The 19,101-nt window shown below is 34.2% G+C and overlaps 1 protein-coding gene across 1 annotated transcript; it reads left to right on the forward strand.

Annotated features, from left to right (window-relative positions):
- The first annotated feature begins 188 nt into the window (after nt 1-188).
- TRIM23 (tripartite motif containing 23) lies at nt 189-18,365 on the forward strand. The gene is made up of 12 exons (XM_087958360.1): nt 189-318; nt 1,557-1,719; nt 2,705-2,826; nt 4,652-4,930; nt 6,034-6,216; nt 6,925-7,140; nt 9,184-9,318; nt 10,516-10,645; nt 10,732-10,842; nt 12,530-12,654; nt 13,620-13,807; nt 16,553-18,365. Exons 1-11 carry the CDS (start codon nt 226-228, stop codon nt 13,797-13,799), a joined length of 1,737 nt encoding a protein of 578 aa, XP_087814486.1. The 5' UTR covers nt 189-225; the 3' UTR covers nt 13,800-13,807; nt 16,553-18,365.
- Nucleotides 18,366-19,101: the final 736 nt, after the last annotated feature.

A 19,101-nucleotide genomic window follows, 5' to 3' on the forward strand; every position in this document is an offset into this window, starting at 1 on the left:
TCCGTAGCGTCCTGAGAAGAAACAGACATGCGTAGTGGTAAGATGCCCATAGTCCCCCGTTAACCCCCACCTCCTTTTTACGTCTCTATAGTAGGCCCGCCTCCGGCTCTCTTTAGTGACGTTTCTCGCGCATTCCTACCCCTCCTCCGTCTCCAGGGGGACGTCCGCTGTAGGTTTCCCTAGTGGAGTCCACTTTCACTCGGACGTTCTCCTTCCTTGTCCAAGATGGCAACACTAAGTGTAAACAAAATCGGGTCTGGCGCTGGGATGGATGCCGGGAACAGGCACAGCCGGAGTCCGGCGGGGCCTGTTGTGAAGGTGAGGAAAGTGAACCTGAGAGGGCGGGTCCTCGATTTTGGCTTCTGCAGGGATCGAGCGACGGAAAACCGAGAGGATCCGACCTTTTACCCCGCTGGCGCTTCTCGCTTTCTTCTCTTAGCATCCCCCGAGAATCACTGGAATTTCTCTGGGTAGATTCTTGTAGGCGGTGTGGGAGCAAAAGGGGGTAGGATAACGCCCCGCCTTGCCTATGCCATCAAATCAGATTAATTCAGATCAGTTTTATCTCACATCCTGAGAAAACTAATTCTTTACAGTAATAGAATCTCCCACGGATATTTTTATATGTATATTTTCCTCATATGCCTTATGGAGATTCTCAACCATTCAGGTCACGGCTGTCTCAAAGGTGCTTTTTCAAAAGGCAACTAACTGGACTATGTTTTTTTTCCTTGAGGAAGAAGGCATTTTGCTTCTTACCCAAGAAGCTTCTTCATATTTTCTTCATAGACTGAATAAGGAAAAAGGATGAGTATTCTTGCCCCCCAGGGAGGGGATCCTGTCCTTTCAGGATGACATATTGGATACAATTTAAATGAGTGAAACACTTCAGGAAGATGTAGTGATAGAGACAGTAACACAATCAGCACTTTTCAGATTGAATTATTCTTGGCATGTAATTTTTGAAAAAGTCTTTCCCCTCACAAATGTAGTAAATATAGTCCTCATGTCAAGTTATTAGAACTATAAATATATGAAGAGAGGAAATCCCCTTAGTAAATTGAGGTTTTTCTCTTTGTAGAATAACAATCTTTAAAACCTAAATATTATTCCACTCCAGAAGGCAGTAGTTTTTATTTATTTATACACACACACACACACACACATATATATATATATATTATATTATATTATATTATATTATATTATATTATATTATATTATATTATATTATATTATATTATATTATATTATATTATATATTATATATTATATATTATATATTATATATTATATATTATATATATGAAAAAACAGTTGAACCAAATCTGTTGATCTGATACGCTTTAGGATGTGGGTGTAAACTGATTGGTGTACAGAATAGTTGTTGCAGGTTGAGATTGAATTCTGTCATCTAAACAAAGAGGAAATTGGTGATGTCTTCATTTTCCACTCTTAATTGCATCAGTTTAAACCACATAGATATCCTTAATCATTCAAAATGGAACTTTTTTTCATCCATTTAATTATATCCAATTCTCCTCTGTTAATTATAGGTTTTGGAATGCGGAGTCTGTGAAGATGTATTTTCATTGCAAGGAGACAAAGTTCCCAGACTTCTTTTATGTGGTCATACTGTCTGTCATGACTGTCTTACTCGACTTCCTCTCCATGGCAGAGCAGTTCGGTGTCCTTTTGATCGACAAGTTACTGAACTAGGTAAGGTATTTTTAAACCTTGATACATAGTTAAGATTTCGCTGTTTAGTAAGTGGAAATTGAATGTAACTATTTTATTCAGATTATATATATTCATGTGTAAGTGTATTTATATATTAGCCATAAAAACCAGCTGTGTGACTGCTGACCCAAGTACCTGTGAAATTAATTGTAAGATGAAGACTACTTGTATTGCATGTGCAATGAAAATCCAAGGAGCTTCATCTTATTGTTTGGATCAGAATGAATCAGAGTTATAGTACGAATTAAAAGATGCCTACAAGACTAACAAAGGATATTTTGGTTCAGGATGGGAAAATATGTGTTGAAACATTGATTTCACTACTGCTGATGCTGGTTGATGGGAAAGAATTGTATTTGAAACAAAGAGGGGATTTGGAATAGGTTCCTAAGAAAACTGGTCTGAACTCTTTCTGGAGAAGTGTTTCCCAACCTTAATAATTTTAAGAAGTGTGGACTTCAACTCCAAAAATTTCTCAGCCAGCAATGCTAGAAAAATATATCCAGGTCTTTCTCTTGATTTGTCATTTGTATTTGCTTTTAAAATTTTAAAGCCTCCACCAGTTTTATTTGCAGATGCAGTGAAACATTCTTTTCTGATAATTCTCTTGGCCTGCAGTTGCAAATCTACTTTCAATATCATTTCTATAGATAAAATTTATCCTGCATCTGTCATTAATTGGATGATTAATGTAGAAGGAAAGAAATCATGCTATAAATAACTTTTTTTCTGAGCATGAGGTTCTGGAGGTTAATGAGATTGACATGAATTTATTAATAATTTGTGTTATCCTCAGTTGCCATTTGTATTATTGTTCTTTTGTATTGAGTTTTAAAACCAACGATAGCCAACTAGAGTTGCTATTACAGGATTGATGACCATGTAAAGTGATTAAATAAATAAAAATACAGGGCTGTATTTCAATGACAACATGTGGTGATTTTCTGCCCTTTTCCCCAAATAGGTGATTCTGGTGTATGGGGATTGAAAAAAAACTTTGCTTTGTTGGAACTCCTGGAGCGATTGCAGAATGGATTGGGTGGTCAGTGTGGAATGATTGAAGAAACAATTGGCCTATCTGGAGAGGTAATAATAATTCATTTTATTTTATTGTCACATTCAGAGGAGTATATTCAGATACCTTGATTTATTTAATTAATTGTTTTGTTGGTTGCTTGATTATGTGCAATCACATTGATATCAGTCCTAGTCAACACATAGAGTTTTTTCAGGTGGATCCCTCCCAACCTGACCTTTCAATAGTTCACCCAACACCACTATAATTGAACCCATTCATGTGACTGTTTGTCATCTTCTTTTTCTCTTTCCTTCTGCTTTGTTATTGGATTCTCAAGCCTTTGTCTAATGTGACCAAAATATTCTTGCTTGCTGCTTCTTTTTCTATTAATAGCTCATCCTAAAAGGTACACAATAACTACTGTATCATCTACTTTACAATTCCCATGTCAATTTAAATTGTTAGGAATTCAGAAATGGCTATTTGATGTTGCTAATCATCTGTAGATAGCCCCTGACTTACAATGGCAATTGCAACTGGAATTTCTGTCACCAAGCAATGTTGTAAAGTGCAACTGCATTGCTAAGTGATGGCAATCATTGCAGTCCCAATTGCCATCATTAGCCAAATCCCATAGTCATTAGCTGAGGCAACTCCCCACAACCAAAGTCAGTGAGGAAGCCTGCAGGAAATTGAAAATCTTAGGCTTGCAGGCAGGTAAGTAGCTGCTACAGGATGAGGGAGGAGGCCAGGATTTGTGGGGAGAGTATGTGTGGATCCAAGGGGTACGCAAGGGACTTGTGTCAGGGAGGGGGCATGAAAGGGGGCATAAGAGGTGCAGTTTAAGAAAGGTGTATGAGGGTGTAAAACCTGTGTGCATAAAGAATGTGAGGAAGTGGCTGTAGGTCAAAAAGTATTTGTGGCTAAGTTGAAATACAATCTTTGGAAAGTTTACAAGGAATGCCTTATATTAGGCAAAGGTAATGTTCTAGTGGACGCCCAATTTAAAAGTATTAAAACATAATTGCAGTAAGTTATTCTTTAGCTATATTACCTTAAAATGGATTGTTGTAATGTATTTTGATTGAGCTGCCTCGAATCTATCTCAGAAATGCTGGTTGATGCAAAATGCACCTGCCAGAAAATGTGACTATCTTGCACCCATTAAATATCAGCCATTTTTGCTTCTAATTTCATTTCCAGAATTATTTGAAAATACTGCAAAGCACCTTTGAATAGGATTGTGGCTCTCCACATTTCTTAGTTATTACTCTAGCAGCCCTACCCAGCACCACCAGTGGTCAGAAATTCTGAGAATTATAGTTCAACAAAATGTGGATGATCATAAGTTCTTTACCCTGTTTTAATTGGATAAATGGCTTTTGAGCCACATTTTCTAAACAAGGCAATCCTGCTCATTTTTCTTAAAATTAATATCAGGTGCTCTACTTCAAGGGTCCCCAATCCCTGGGCTGTGGAGTGGCACTGGGCTGCAGCATGCCAAAAACTGGGCCATGCAAACAAGCAAAGCCCTATCTGTGGGATGCAGGCAGCACATGAAACCAAGCCCCCTCTAGTCTGAGAAAAAACTTCTCTTCATGGACCAGTCCCTGGTGCCCAAAAAGTTGAGGGCCATTGCTTTACTCTTATTTGGTCATTAGAACAGCTAGATTGGTGAGAAGGAAGGACAAGATTTTTTTAATAATGGTCTTTAGTTTCTTTCTTTTTAGTATCTCTCTCTATATAATAAATCTGATAAAGATCTTTAAGAAAGTTTTTTTGGGGGGAAATGGCCTGAATTGTCTTAACTATATTTGTAGGGATTCATCTCAAAATACTTAAGATATAAACATTTAGATTTTTTTTTAATTGCTGTTTTTTCTTTATTTTTAGTGCATCATCCGATGTGATGAAGATGACACTCATCTGGCTTCTGTGTACTGCACTGTTTGTGCTACTCACCTGTGTACAGACTGCTCCCACCTTACACATTCTACAAAGACACTAGCAAAACACAGACGTGTGCCCCTTGCTGATAAGCCACATGAAAAGACGATGTGTTCTCAGCACCAAGTGCATGCCATTGAATTTGTGTGCTTGGAAGAAGGTTGTCAGGCCAATCCTCTTATGTGTTGTGTGTGCAAAGAATACGGAAAACACCAGGGTCATAAAGTAGGTTTCATTCTTGATTTCCATCTGTATTAATAGCGATAGCAATAGCACTTAGACGTATATACCAGTTCACAGTGCTTTACAGCCCTCTCTAAGCAGTTTACAGAGTCAGCATATTGCCCCCAACAATGCGGCTCCTCATTTTACCAACTATGGAAGAATGGAAGGCTGAGTCAACCTTGAGCCAATGAGAATCTAACTGCTGGCAGCCGGCAGTCAGCAGAAGTAGCCTGCAGTACTGCATTCTAACCACTGCGCCACCACGGCTCTTAATACATGACTGAGTGGGTCATATGTATATGCATTCCAATAACATCACTTTAAAGTTGCTTGTTTGCAGTAGTATGGTAAGATGCATATGCATGAGTGTTTGTAATGTTATTAGAAATGCTGTTTGTATACAATGCTTATCTTGTTACTCTCTGTAATATTTTAGAAGCGACCAATCTGTATAAAATAGTCCTTTTTTAAGCTTCAATCAAAATCAGAAAACCTTTTAAAAAGGAGATTTATTCTTTAAACTTGCCATCTCCTTTTTTATTATTTTCAATCCAATGGGAAATAATTTATGACAAAGGCCTTGAGATTCTTTGTGTCTGTTGATAGGATCACACTCCAAAAACTCAATAAAATGGGACCAAATTTGTTGTGGGGGGAGAAAACAACAAAAGATTGAATTGGGAAATACAGAAGAAGAAAAAAAACACCACAGAAGGTATTTTCCCAATGCAGTCATTTGGGAAAGCCAGTTGGGTGGTAGCTTGAAATGTCCATGGCTGTTCCATTCTAAGCCCCTCTCTCTTCATCCTTCATAATCTAGAGCAGAACATATGCAGCTCCTCCTGCGCTTCACAGTGTGCCCCATACCCCCCCCAAAACGTAATTACAACACAAGGGGAGAACAAAAACACCCAAATACAGAATATTATTAAACAAAATATACAGACTCCTATAATAGCTAATGCTGTTAAAGAATTTGGAAAGTATGCTTTCCCATATCTGTTGCACATTCTGTTTCCAATTTTATAATGGGTGACAAATGGAATGCAGATCAGAAAAAAATCAGGAAAGGATGTTCATTGCTTTGTTTGTTTTTCTTTTAGCACAGTATTTTGGAACCAGAAGCAAATCAGATCCGTGCTTCCATTTTAGATATGGCTCACTGTATAAGAACTTTTACAGAAGAAATCTCAGATTATTCTCGGAAACTAGATGGAATTGTACAACAAATAGAGGGAGGAGAACAGCTCTTCGAGGATGGTATAGGAATGACCCATACAGAACATGTAAGCAATTTGTAGGTACTTCAATTTATGCATAATCTTTATTATAAATTCATTTCCTAATTTTAGATTTCTTTTGAAGTGCCGATATGTCACATGCTACGGTAGTTACATGATTTATGGACTTTTTTGTGCCCCCTCCCAATAAATAAATTAACACCAAGAACATCTAAAAAGTTGATAAAGTTTTTACAGGAACTTTTATCTGTAGAATAAAACAGATGTCAAGAGCATTAAAGAGATAATTGATTTTGGAGAATTTGAAAACATAATTTAAAAACTTCTGGGATGCAGAGAACTTTAAAACTAGGGCAAAGGCACTTTGGGATTTTCATTCATTTTTTTAAACAAACTTTAAAAAACTTTTTGTGCAAATGAATGGCAGAAAACTAATTTTTTGGTTTTCTGATTTCATTCTGAATGTTTTCAGCATTTTAAACATTGGAGATACAATATATCGTGAAATGTGAACGTCATGCATTTTTATTTTTTTGTACAGTAATACTAAAAATCTGCTGCTCTTAGTCTTTCATTTTTTCCTCCAAATAATGCAGGATGGTCACATATTAAAAATGAATACTCTTTGTAGCAAATGATGATGTATATGGTTGAACTTACACCAGAGAGAAATATTATTCAAGACAAAAAGTGCTCTAGTATAATCGTAGTGCCTCTGAAACCTCTCTGTTTGATTTTATAATCTCACTTCAGGTTCCAGGCACAGCAGAGAATGCTCGGTCATGTATCAGAGCCTATTTTTCTGATCTTCACGAGACTCTTTGCCGCCAAGAAGAAATGGCACTTAGTGTGGTAGATGCACATGTGCGAGAAAAATTGATCTGGCTTAGGCAACAGCAAGAAGATATGACTATCCTGTTATCACAAGTTTCAACAGCATGTCTTCACTGTGAAAAGACTTTACAGCAGGTAGGGAATCAATACTATAACCAAAATCAATATTGGACACATATGGTTATATATATCTTGAAATGCCAACTCTCAAGATACCAATATTGTACAATTTGTAAATAATAAATATTGGACAAATTGCATTCATTTTGTTACAGATTTTGTTATTGAATTATAAGTTGGCTTTACTGAAAATAAATAGCAGTGGGTGACAGGATCCTCCAGACAAAAAGCATAACAAAAATGTCATAAGCAACTGATTGAAGTTAAGTTCAAATTAAAACTTGAGTTTTAGTCAAGGTTTATTTTTTTATTAAAATGTTTGAGACCCTACTTCTGAAGTGATATATCTAAGAAAACATATTAGACCTGACTTCGAGGTATAAGCTTCAGCATCTGCAGTACAGGATAGTGATTTTGGATGCAAATACATAGGTTGTGGTATTTGTGTGACAACCTCATTACACACATGTCAAATGCCTCTTTGTGGATTCCACTGGGTAAAAGTGTTTATGAAGGATATTAAACTTGATTATTAAAACATGTAATTATTAAACAAAATTTAAATACCATTGTGTCCAAAATGTATAAAAGTAAACTAAAATTGACTGATTTTGTTTTCTGTTTAAACTTTTAGAAATTAGTTAAAAACGTTTTGAGTATTGACGAGCAATTTGCTTGCATTCTTTCAACTGAATAAAACATAACTTGTTTTCTTGTTTCCAATAGGGGGCTGCTCTGATCTTTCAGAGACAAAAGTTTTTATGAATAATGTACTGTCTTTGTAGTTTTTTATATTCATGTGTTATGAAACAGTTGTATTTATTTCTGTTTCAAAATAATTTTAATCTAAATCTGCTAGCATTGAAGTTTCATTTTTTTAAATGATTTTTATTGTTCTTTTTCAACTTTAACACACATTAATCTTGACTTTAACAGTATTGTGTCATTATTATACAAATTATTCTACACATCAATCTCGTACAAATATCTGCATTGCTACATCTTTATATACAATCATTTACTTTTATCTTTATTTCTATTATTCAGCCAATTATACCAATTGTCCCAAATTTCATAATACTCCAACTCTTCTTTCTTTAAGTTTTAATGTCAATTAAAATAGGCAAATTATTTTGTTTCCAACATTGTGCGTATATTATTCTTGAAGCTGTCAGAATGTGTAATGAAATATATTTAATCTTCTTTCTATAATTCCGTTTAACTATTCCCAATAGAAACAATTCCGGTTTAAATTCTATTCGTTCTTCCATCTTTTTAATGTGCTTTTCTTAACAAGTTTTGGAATCTTTTTACAGATCTTTTTTTACTTTGTTACACTAATCCATCAGAAAAAATGTATATATACAACAGCAATAACAATCAAATATAATCTCAAAATTAATAAGCATAGCTGTGAGTTATATGACTTTGGTGATATATGGAAAGAAGGGAGAAAGAACTACCAACCAGCATGGGGAAAGTGAGAATAGTATGGGCCCAGAAGCCGTGTTTTTCTGTGGAGGTATCTTGTTCAATACCATCCCACCAGAGATTTAATCAGCATTTAACTTGGAATTTTTATGTAAGGCTGTGAAGTCAGAATTCTTTTGTTGGGCTTTTGAAATGTGTTTGTGGTTGTTATTAATTTGGCTTTAGCACTGGATTGCATTTTTATTGCTGTTCCTGTTGGTTTTTTTTTTTTAATGATTAATATCCTAATTTGCAGTGTTACTGAATATCATTTCAATTGTATTGTAAACCACCTGTTCTAATTATTTTCCCTTCTCCTCCTTCACCATCAATTCCTTACCAGAATGAGCAAAAATGAGATTTTCACTTATTTTAGATGGGATTGGGATAGGAATGCAACTGAAATTCAACCATTCTATTGCCAAATGTGGGCAAAATTATTTGAGGGCCTGCGGGCCAAAAAAAGGTACTGTGCAAGGACTGTGAATTCACCCATCTTGGAACAATTTCCCATTCTGTTATATGTTGAGAACGCTAATATTTAGATAATTCTGTGCTTATTACACTAAATTTAGCTTCCCTTTTTAGGATGACTGTAGAGTTGTTTTGGCTAAACAAGAGATTACAAGGCTTTTAGAAACATTGCAGAAACAACAACAACAATTCACAGAGCTTGCAGACCACATTCAACTTGATGCTAGCATTCCAGTTACTTTTACAAAGGTATAGTTCTTTTAATCTCTAGGTTAAAGATTCAGAACATAAGTTTGGTTCTTATTCTTCGCTCACTAACAGCTTAGGCAACTTTGAAATAGTCTGCGGTATGGTACAAAAATCTGTTTGGGATAAGATGAAAACTGCAATTAAAAGGTTAATTTGGTCCATGATCTGTAGCTAAAAGTGGAACCTGGAACGTTGAGTTCCATTCATTCCTTCTGTTTATGTTCTATCCCAGATGGAACAAAGAACATATTGATTGTCGCCCTCCACGAGCCAAGTAGTTTGCAAGCTGTATTTGGTTGAACTGTTATCTGCTAATGAAAGACTGCAGCTTTTCATTTGCAGGCCTGACAGTGGGTATATTCATGAATTTTAATAGGCATTGACCTATCTATTTAAACTATTACTAGGAAAGCAAAACATTAGTTGGATTCCCGGTGTTGTAATATATCAAATATGGAATCTTCAACATTAATCACCTTTTACAAATAATCTTTGTAACATTATGTTACAAGTTCAGGATAGATGGCCTTTTGGATGGAAGATTTGGTGGTAGCTGGAGAATTCTTCAGGACAGGTCTGAAGGGAAAGGCAATTGTAGTCAGGATCATGCACATAAATGCCCAGTTATTTCTCTCTTGGTATAAGTGCATACAAAATTCCACACTCAAGTGGGTTTTAAGAATGTTGTACTCTAGCCCCTACTTAATAATTGCTTACATGCATAACTATATATATCTATATTTATCTATATCTATATCTATATCTCTACCTCTACATCTGTCTATCTATCTATCTATCTATCTATCTATCTATCTATCTATCTATCTATCTATCTAACCAAACATACATACACACACACACACACACACACACACACTCACCCCCACCACTACCACAGTTGTATTTCCTTTCTCTAACGAAGATGATTATGCAGTTATTTTAAAAATTGTTCCTATCTACCACAATATGGGCACCACACCTCAGTGTATTTCCAAAATTAGAGATTTGTAAAATACTGGTCAATGGTGCTTATGAAACATCAAGTTGTTAAGGCCTGAGGATGTTGACAAGCTATTTAAACTACTTTCTCAGTTCCTGACTTCTATAACAAAAGGGATAAGACGTTTGGATAGCATGTAAGAATGCCTTTGAATGTTAGCTTCTAAAATGAGCAAACCTCTTTTTTCTCTACTGCAGGACAACAGAGTACACATTGGACCAAAAATGGAGATTAGAGTGGTGACCCTTGGATTAGATGGAGCAGGCAAAACTACTATTTTATTTAAACTAAAACAAGATGAGTTCATGCAACCCATTCCAACCATAGGTAAGTGACAAGAGATTTTAAAAATTGTGATTTTCTTGGGTATGTTTTGTTAGGAATATGTAATGAAATTTCTTTTATTCCCTTAGGTTTTAATGTTGAGACAGTAGAATATAAAAACCTGAAATTCACTATTTGGGATGTAGGTGGCAAACATAAACTGAGGCCTTTATGGAAACATTATTACCTCAATACACAAGGTAAGAATACAATGCTTTGTGACTTAATTACTTTAAATATAATTGTATCTCTCATACAAAGGTTTTGGTAGTTAATGTGAAAATAACTCCCATGGAAATTCATTTAACTTCAAAGTATAAATATTTAAGATGTAGATAATGTTTATATTTATTTGCTTATAATTTCTGGAGGATTTGCAAAAGTCTGTAAATGATAATGGGATTGATAATGTAAAAAAATTATATCCCACATATCCTTCACAGAAATCTATGCAACTTATAGCAAATAACAGTAAAATAATTTCTCTGAAAAGCAGAAACCATAAAAGACAATACAGCAGCAACAACAAAATTAATAAAGATGATATACTAACTAAAGACCCTCCTTAGAAGGAAGAGTTTTCACTTACTTTTGAGGGAGGAAGTAAGAGAGACGTTCTTTGGAGTGAACTTTGAAAACCTATATGCAATCAGTGAAAGACTTTTCTCTAGTCCTTAATCATGCAGGACATACTAGAAGGGCCTCCAAAGATGATCTTGGCAGAGAGGTAGTTTCATGAGGAAGAAGATAGTCCTTCTTGATCTTATCTTGATATCTTGATCTTATATCATTCAAGGCTTTGAAAGTCATTGTTAATATTTTGCATTGTTTTGAGAATTAAGTTGGAATTTAGTACCACTTTCATATGTTTCTGTGAACAGATGAGCTGCAATCTTCTGAACTAATTATAGTACTTTTCATAAACAGTCCTATATATAGCATAATGCAAAAATCCATAGAAGTACATGTTGTCACTATGATAAAACTGCAATTAGCCACATTACAATTTCAATTACAAGTAGCCCTTGATTAACAATAGTAACTGGGTATGTAACTTCCATCGTTAAGTGATGTAGTTGTAAAGCATGACATAAAATGACCATATTTTTTAGCTGTGGCAGTTCCAGCAGTCCCGGTTACTGTTGTTAAGCAAAGACTGTGTTGATTTTTAAATGAAGATCTCATGTGATCACCATTTCTTACTTCCTGCCTGTTTCCCCATTGACTTTATTTAAAGGAACCTGGCAGGGAAGGTTGTAAATTGTGATCATGTGACCACAGAACACTGAGAACTTTGAGGAACAGTTATAACTACCATTCATTCAGCACCATTGCAAATTTGGTCACTGAACAAATGTTGTTAAATGAGGACCTTCTTTAACACTTGAAACATTGGGTTTGATCCATGGTTACTTCTCCATGAATTGAAGTTTCTTCCTATGGCTAAACTGGATCCAGCAGAGCTTCCTGTCGCTACAATTGCCACACACACGCAGTGGAATAGGGAAAAATAGATATTTTCACTGATTCTTTCATCCTCTTCTTAGTGATATCCTATTTGGAGCAAATTTTGTTAGATTGGATAAGCAGGTCATTAAAACCCCTTCCTTGCATTCCGTTTTCTGGTTATTCAACTAATAAAGTTTTCTTCTGTGTAATCTTGAAAGCTATTTTTAAAGTTTTCTGGTGCTGCATAGGAGGCTGTGTTTTTTGTGTGTAATATATGAGTCTGCTTCAAGTAGATGCCACTTTGGAAATTTGTACTAAGCCCTAGCTTTCAAATTGATTTTAAAATTTAATCCTCCTCCTGACCTTAAAAAAAAATAAAATTTTAGTATGATGAAACAAATTAATAACATATAATTGCATAATTGTTCTTTTCTGTAGCCGTGGTCTTTGTCATTGATAGCAGCCATAGAGACAGAGTCAGTGAGGCACACAGTGAACTTGCCAAACTGCTAACAGAGAAGGAGCTGCGCGATGCCTTGTTACTGATCTTTGCTAACAAGCAGGTAATATAGCCCATTATTATTTTCTCTCCTCTGTTTCATTTCCATTGTTTTCATTTTGGCAGTACAAAACAGGAGAGAAATACAGAATAAATCAAAAACTGTTGTAATTTAAATGACAATCCTTAAGAACACAATCAATTAAAATAAAATATTAGATGATTTTATTAAAAATAATAATCTTTTTGCCACAATTATTTTATCTGCTGCATTCATTCAAATCTCGGTCTTCCATTCCTTCTTTACTTGAATAGCTAAATGGGATGCCATCTGTGAGGAGGATGACTTTCTGTTTTCCTTCTTTCTCTTTCTTCAGTCCATCAGAAGATGGATTGAGAGCAAAATAATTCTTGGGTAGGACAAAACAAAAAAGAAACTCTTTCCTATGTCCTTTCACTGAATACCAAGTTAATCCTCCAGAGTGCTGGTCTTTGTGTTAACTTGTTACATTATCAATAATCCACGCTAAAGGCTGATATGAACCTATATTAGCCTGTAATTACTAGAGCTAAAAATAAATTTTGCTTTCTAACACTAGTTATTTTTTTGCCCACCCCTTTGTAGTTTTCTGTATCTGGTTTCTTGCGTTGAGTTTATTTCTTCGACTTATTTCTACAAATGGTTGGAACTCAAAGCAGGATCCTTAGTTGAAAGTTGGTTGGAAGGAACTCTCCCTTAGGAAGAATCACATAATTTGAATGTAGCTACAGAAACAATTTAAATGATTTATGGTGTTGCTATCTCTCTTCCAAGAGTTACAGGTTGGCTGGACTAAGCATTTCTTCTTATATGAAATTCGTAGCAATATTTTTATAATAAAAGTTGTGGTCTGTCTTTTCTCTGCTGCTCCTAAATGCATCCCCCCCATTGTGCTACATGTCCAAACTAAAAAAAAGCATATTCTTAAAAACATTTACTTTTAAACTATTATCTGTCTGCATACTAATACTATGGGGCTGTCTTTACAGGATGTGCCAGGGGCACTTTCAGTAGAAGAAATCACAGAATTACTGAATCTCCACAAACTTTGCTGCGGTCGTAGCTGGTACATTCAAGGTTGTGATGCACGAAGCGGCATGGGACTTTATGAAGGACTGGATTGGCTTTCAAGGCATCTGGTAGCTGCAGGTGTACTGGATGTGGCTTAAGAGAGCCAGTAAGCATAAAGATCAGTTGTTTATTTATGTGAATTGATATGATCAGATATGAACTTCATCTAAACCTGTTACTCCTTAAAAACGTTTTGTTGGAATGCTAGACTGAAGCGCACTGTAGGTATAACTTGTGTAAATTACAGTAACCAAATAGAGTGATATAATGTATTTGTGGGAAAGGTGCCTTAATTTCTTTTAAAGAAATTTGAACTGAGGATCTTCAGCCTTCCCTGTTAAACATCCTTCTCTCAGGACTTAGCATCTATTTAATTTCACTTCTTTCAGTGATTGCCTTGCTGCATTCACTTGTTCTCTCAGATTTGGGTGCATGTATAACCGTTATTTCACATTACCAACATAGTTTACTATATATTAAAGTGAAGCAGGAACTGACTGCACAAGTACTTGGTTCTGGTTAATAGCTCTTGCTTGTAAAAATCAAGCCCATATCTATACTAGTATACTAATAACAGTTTTTCACTTGGACTATAACCTTACTATTGCTTTTATATATTTCCTTTATTCTTATTTTTCTCAATTTGGATGCTGCTTTTGAGGAAACTTTTCTCTGATACTAAATAATTATACATTTTTGCACATATCATTTAGGTAAAATTTCCTATAAGCACAGGATTTTTTTTATCTGTATCTTGGAAAAACTGTTGTGCTAATCAGAGATTTATTTATTACTGTTATTATTCTGCAAATGCGGCTTACCAAGTACTGTATATTAAGGCTGCCTCTAAAATTGCATTAATTCAATTACACATTCATGTTAATTTTTAGATACATTTAGAAATTTCTAATGTGCAGATATTCCATCCATTCAAAGTTGATATTTAAGATAACATTAAATATGATATCTGACAGATTTGAAAAGTTATTCTATGACCTGTTTATCAGGTGAAATTTCTTTATAAATATATTATGTGCTTTAATTGCACGCGATCTGCTGGTATTTTTAACTTGTTGAAATCATATATCATATATTTGTTAATTTTTCATGCACACATTGCTTGTTACTGGTGTGCTTTCAATAAATTATGAGCAGTCTTGAAAATGCAGAAAAAAATAACAGTAGTGAAATAGGACCTCCACTAATGTAGTTGAGATGAGAAGTTTAAAAATTAATAGTGCAGGTTGTAGCAAAAATTGAAGATTCAGCAAACCATTTGTTCAACTCTAGAAAGGGCAGGAAATTTTTGCCCAGAAAAAAATACATTCTAATAAAAATGGAGAGAAAAATGAAGGCAGTCTCTTGAATATTAAAATAAGAGCAGCATTTCTCAACTTAATTATTTACAAAGATGTCAATGTTACACATTCTTGCTGTGAATTGTGGGAAATGTACCAGACCATCCAAATATCAGCTTAGATAAAAAATGTTCTGACTGCTTTATTTGCCTTTTCCATTTTATGTAGACTGCTTCTACTACATGCCTTTCTTGCTTCTTTCTCTCTTCACATTATATTTCACCAAATTCTCTGTAGGAGTTGGGATTTTAAATCTTTGACAAATTGCTGTCTATTAAATTTCTTGTCATAAAAACTCATGAAAAGCAAGCCCCTATCCAGATTGTTTGTCTTCCACTTTTCTTATCTCAGTTGGGATGTTGTTGGAGTAAAAAAACAGCTCTGCTTTACAGAAAAGCTACCAGTTAGATATATGGCAGATGCTATTTCCAATTATGTAACAAATGTTTCAGAATTTACAACTACCAGTATTTGCTTAAAGTGGTACATAGAAATCAGACTTTCTTTAAAAGACTTAATGTGCCCTTGTCTTAGCATCTTAGCATATTTTTAGCTGAGATTGCATGTCAGAATGCCTTCTCATTTCCTTGTCAACTTAATCCTTATCAGAATTTGGGATTGTTAGGTTTACAGTTCATTCTAATCTGATGATACATGGCTATGTCCCTCTATCCTTTAATATCAGGTTTAGCTTCTCTTTAATATGTAATTATTCAAAATCTGATTTATGAGGAAATCTTGGAAAGTTGAAGATCCTTTTGTGTGTGTGTGTGTGTGTGTGTGTGTGTGTGTATGAAAACATGGAAGCACACTATCTCCCTCGTGCCACAGACCGCATTTATTTCTACTTTAATTTGAATTAAGATTTGCTTTCAGATTAATTTTTTTTACTGTGATTTCTATAAAGATTTTTCATTTCCCCCTTGATACTAGTTGGCTTATTGATGGGGAAAGTTCTATGAATTGGTAATTTTGATGTTTAATATTGTTTAGTTCTTTGACTGTGTTTTATCAAGTAATACACTAAGGGTCATGCTTTACCATGGTTAATAATTTTATGTTAATACTTGAATTCATTCATTTTGACATGCACTACATTTTAAGGTAAAGTTTGCTTGATAGAGTAACTAGAGTAGCCTAATTCTAGACTGAAAATTTTTATAATTTTCTGAGAAATCTAGGAGTGCATATTTATAATTCCTGCTAGTTTTCTTGTTAAAGAGGCTCTATTTAGTTTATACATAAGTAAATGTTCAAATTCAGAATTCTGTTTTGAGTGCTGCAATCAGTACTGTTTTAAGACTGCAAAGGGTGAAGCTATAGCCATGATAAGAAGCAGAATTTCCTCAATAGAATGTTTCTTACCAAAGCAATAGTTCTTCACCAAAAGTCCAGTGACAATTAAAACAAGATTTTGATAGAAAATATGTAAATATGCTCCATCATCAATAATAGATGATCAATAAAAGACCTGTTTATCTAATTAAAAATAGAGCTGCTGAGAACAAGGAGTCCAGAAACTGCGTTGACGATTGGAAGTATGTGGCAGAACTGGCGAAAACAATTGGGAGTATTGATAGGTTGCCAGAGTCAGAACCCTAGGGAAGATGAAACTAAGAGTTCCTTCCTGGCCTATTCATTGAATGCATAAAAGTCAGAACCTGCTGTCATGTATGAAGTTCATGCAGATTGCAAAAGGAGGCATTGTTACTTTTTTGTGTATTTGATTTGAGACTTTGCTACCTGCTTCAGTAGTGCATGAGCTGCAGTGAAGGATCAGCCCAGAATTTGGATGCCCAATGATATGGTCCTTGTTGAATGGTATTCCAAAGTCTGTAGCTAATGGAAGTGCAGTCACTTACAATCCAGTCTATGCTGTTGTTTTCTCCCGCTTCCCTATTAATACTTTCCAATTAATACTACTGGAACAAGTGTGTCTGCGTCTTCAAAATATAATTGAAGTGATTGAATAATTGAAGTGATTGAGCATATGTTTGTGTGTTGTGCTGTTCAATGGAGCTTAATCCTAGATAACTTTCAGGATCATAGTATTATCAGCTTAATGAAATATCAGTTCATCTTTAAAACATAATCATTTCTGAAACAAGGTCAGTGAAAGATCTTTTAAACTGTACCCATCAAGGTTTTTTTTTTCATACTGTGTTGAAGTAGTAAGTATTGCTGCATATAATTGTCTTTAAAGTAAAAAAAAAGCTACCTATTTGAGCTAAAATATTTGCCATTGGTTCTCTCCCTTTGGAAGATATGTTTGGATGACAGACGTTTCAGCATTCTGTAGCATTTATGCATTAATGGAAACTTTAATGTATTAAAATAATTGGCTATAGATACCTAAATACTATAAAAGTAGGGGTTATTTGTCACAAACATTTCTCGCCTGCTTCAACTTCTGTCAAAATACACTGCAAGTTTAGATGTTTTTAAGAGCTAAGTTGTAGGTGCGAACCCTGTGTCTGTGAAGTAATTTGAAAGGTTTTACTATATTTTAGTGAAGTCACACTTCTGCTACTGTATTGCTTGCTTTTATTTCATTTTAATGTTATTGGAATGCATGATACCACTTGATATATTGCAGTTCAAAAGGCTGAATGTAAATTGTTTTATCAGTTTAAATGCTATCGCTTGCTTCATGTAAAACTCTGAAGGTGTTGATTTTAGGAGAATGTGCAGAAATATTTGTTGGTTAATATTGACAAAGTTGAGCTCTGCTGCAAATATAGTGTACTTGTATAAAAGTATTATTTAACTGAAACTCACAGAAGTTACTGTGAATATAACTATTATAATTGTCTGAATTCAAGTTTTACCACATTTAGCATCTTCTTGTTTGTATTGTATATAACTTGTTCAAGCAGAAATTAAAACTTGTTCAACACATCATTGACCTTTAATTTTGTTTAGTGTACTAATAAGTACAAGTTTTTAAAATTGTTTCAGCTGCAAAGAAATTTTTAAGAGCGGACTGTATTTGATTAAAGAGACCTTTGTAAAATAATGATACAGTTGAATTTTGATTAAAATTAAATGCAGTGTTCAATGATAAAGAAAGGCATCATATGGTATCACATATAAAATAATACCATATGCAACAATATCCAGTTATACTGTAGCTTATAACTTTGTCATTAGTTATTTTCTAATTACAAACAGGAATAAATCAAAGGAAAGAGTTATTGCATAAAAATATTCACCTTCTGCACCTGTAATACATGTAAAATAGCTCACAAAAATAAATATTTAACAGTTGTGATAGTGAATCATAGTAATAAAATTATTTCACCCAAACTGTTTCTTCTTTGAAGCTTATTCTTGTCAGAAATATAAGTCTGTTTCTCTGTGTGGTTGAACTAATACTTGTTGAATTCTTTTAGAATTAAAGGTTAAAACCTCATCATATAGTCAGCTGACTGTGGCATTTATCTAAATGATGGTGAAAGGGAAATATTCCTAACTGAATGACTGTACTGTAAATATATTAAAACTGGCATTTCCCTTTCTAGTTGATTCATTAGGTATTCAGAAGTTTTGCAGTATCAGACCTAATTAGCATTCAAATTTTTAAAAAATCACTAATATGTCCTTATAGACTTGAAATTGAAATTTAAAAAAAAACTTAAGAAAAAGAAAACGGCACATCTTTTCTATATTATTGCTAAGAAAATTTAATGGAGTGTCTGAAGTCATCAGAAAGTCCTTGATTTGAAGAGAACATTACTTAATTTTTCAATATTGAGTCCACAATCAAGACATATTCTTTATTATAAAAATAGAAAGCAACAAAAGTCAGCATCAGCATAATGGAAAAAAAATAGCAGTAAGAAGTTGCTAGAAGAAAGTAATATAGAATAATAGTACAACATAAAATAATTGTTATAATTATCATGATACTTTTTAAATTATAAAATTTTTACATTGCAGAATTTATTTTAAAATGTATATCCAGATATAATATCTTTAGTCCCATGTGCCAAGTTTTCCTGTACTGTACCTATCATCAATATTTAATGTAATTTCATTTGGA

This window comes from Notechis scutatus, chromosome 2 (genome assembly GCF_049901735.1).
Source record: "Notechis scutatus isolate UNSWTSFEM ecotype Mainland chromosome 2, rNotScu1.2, whole genome shotgun sequence".
NCBI classification, from domain to species: Eukaryota; Metazoa; Chordata; class Lepidosauria; order Squamata; family Elapidae; genus Notechis; species Notechis scutatus.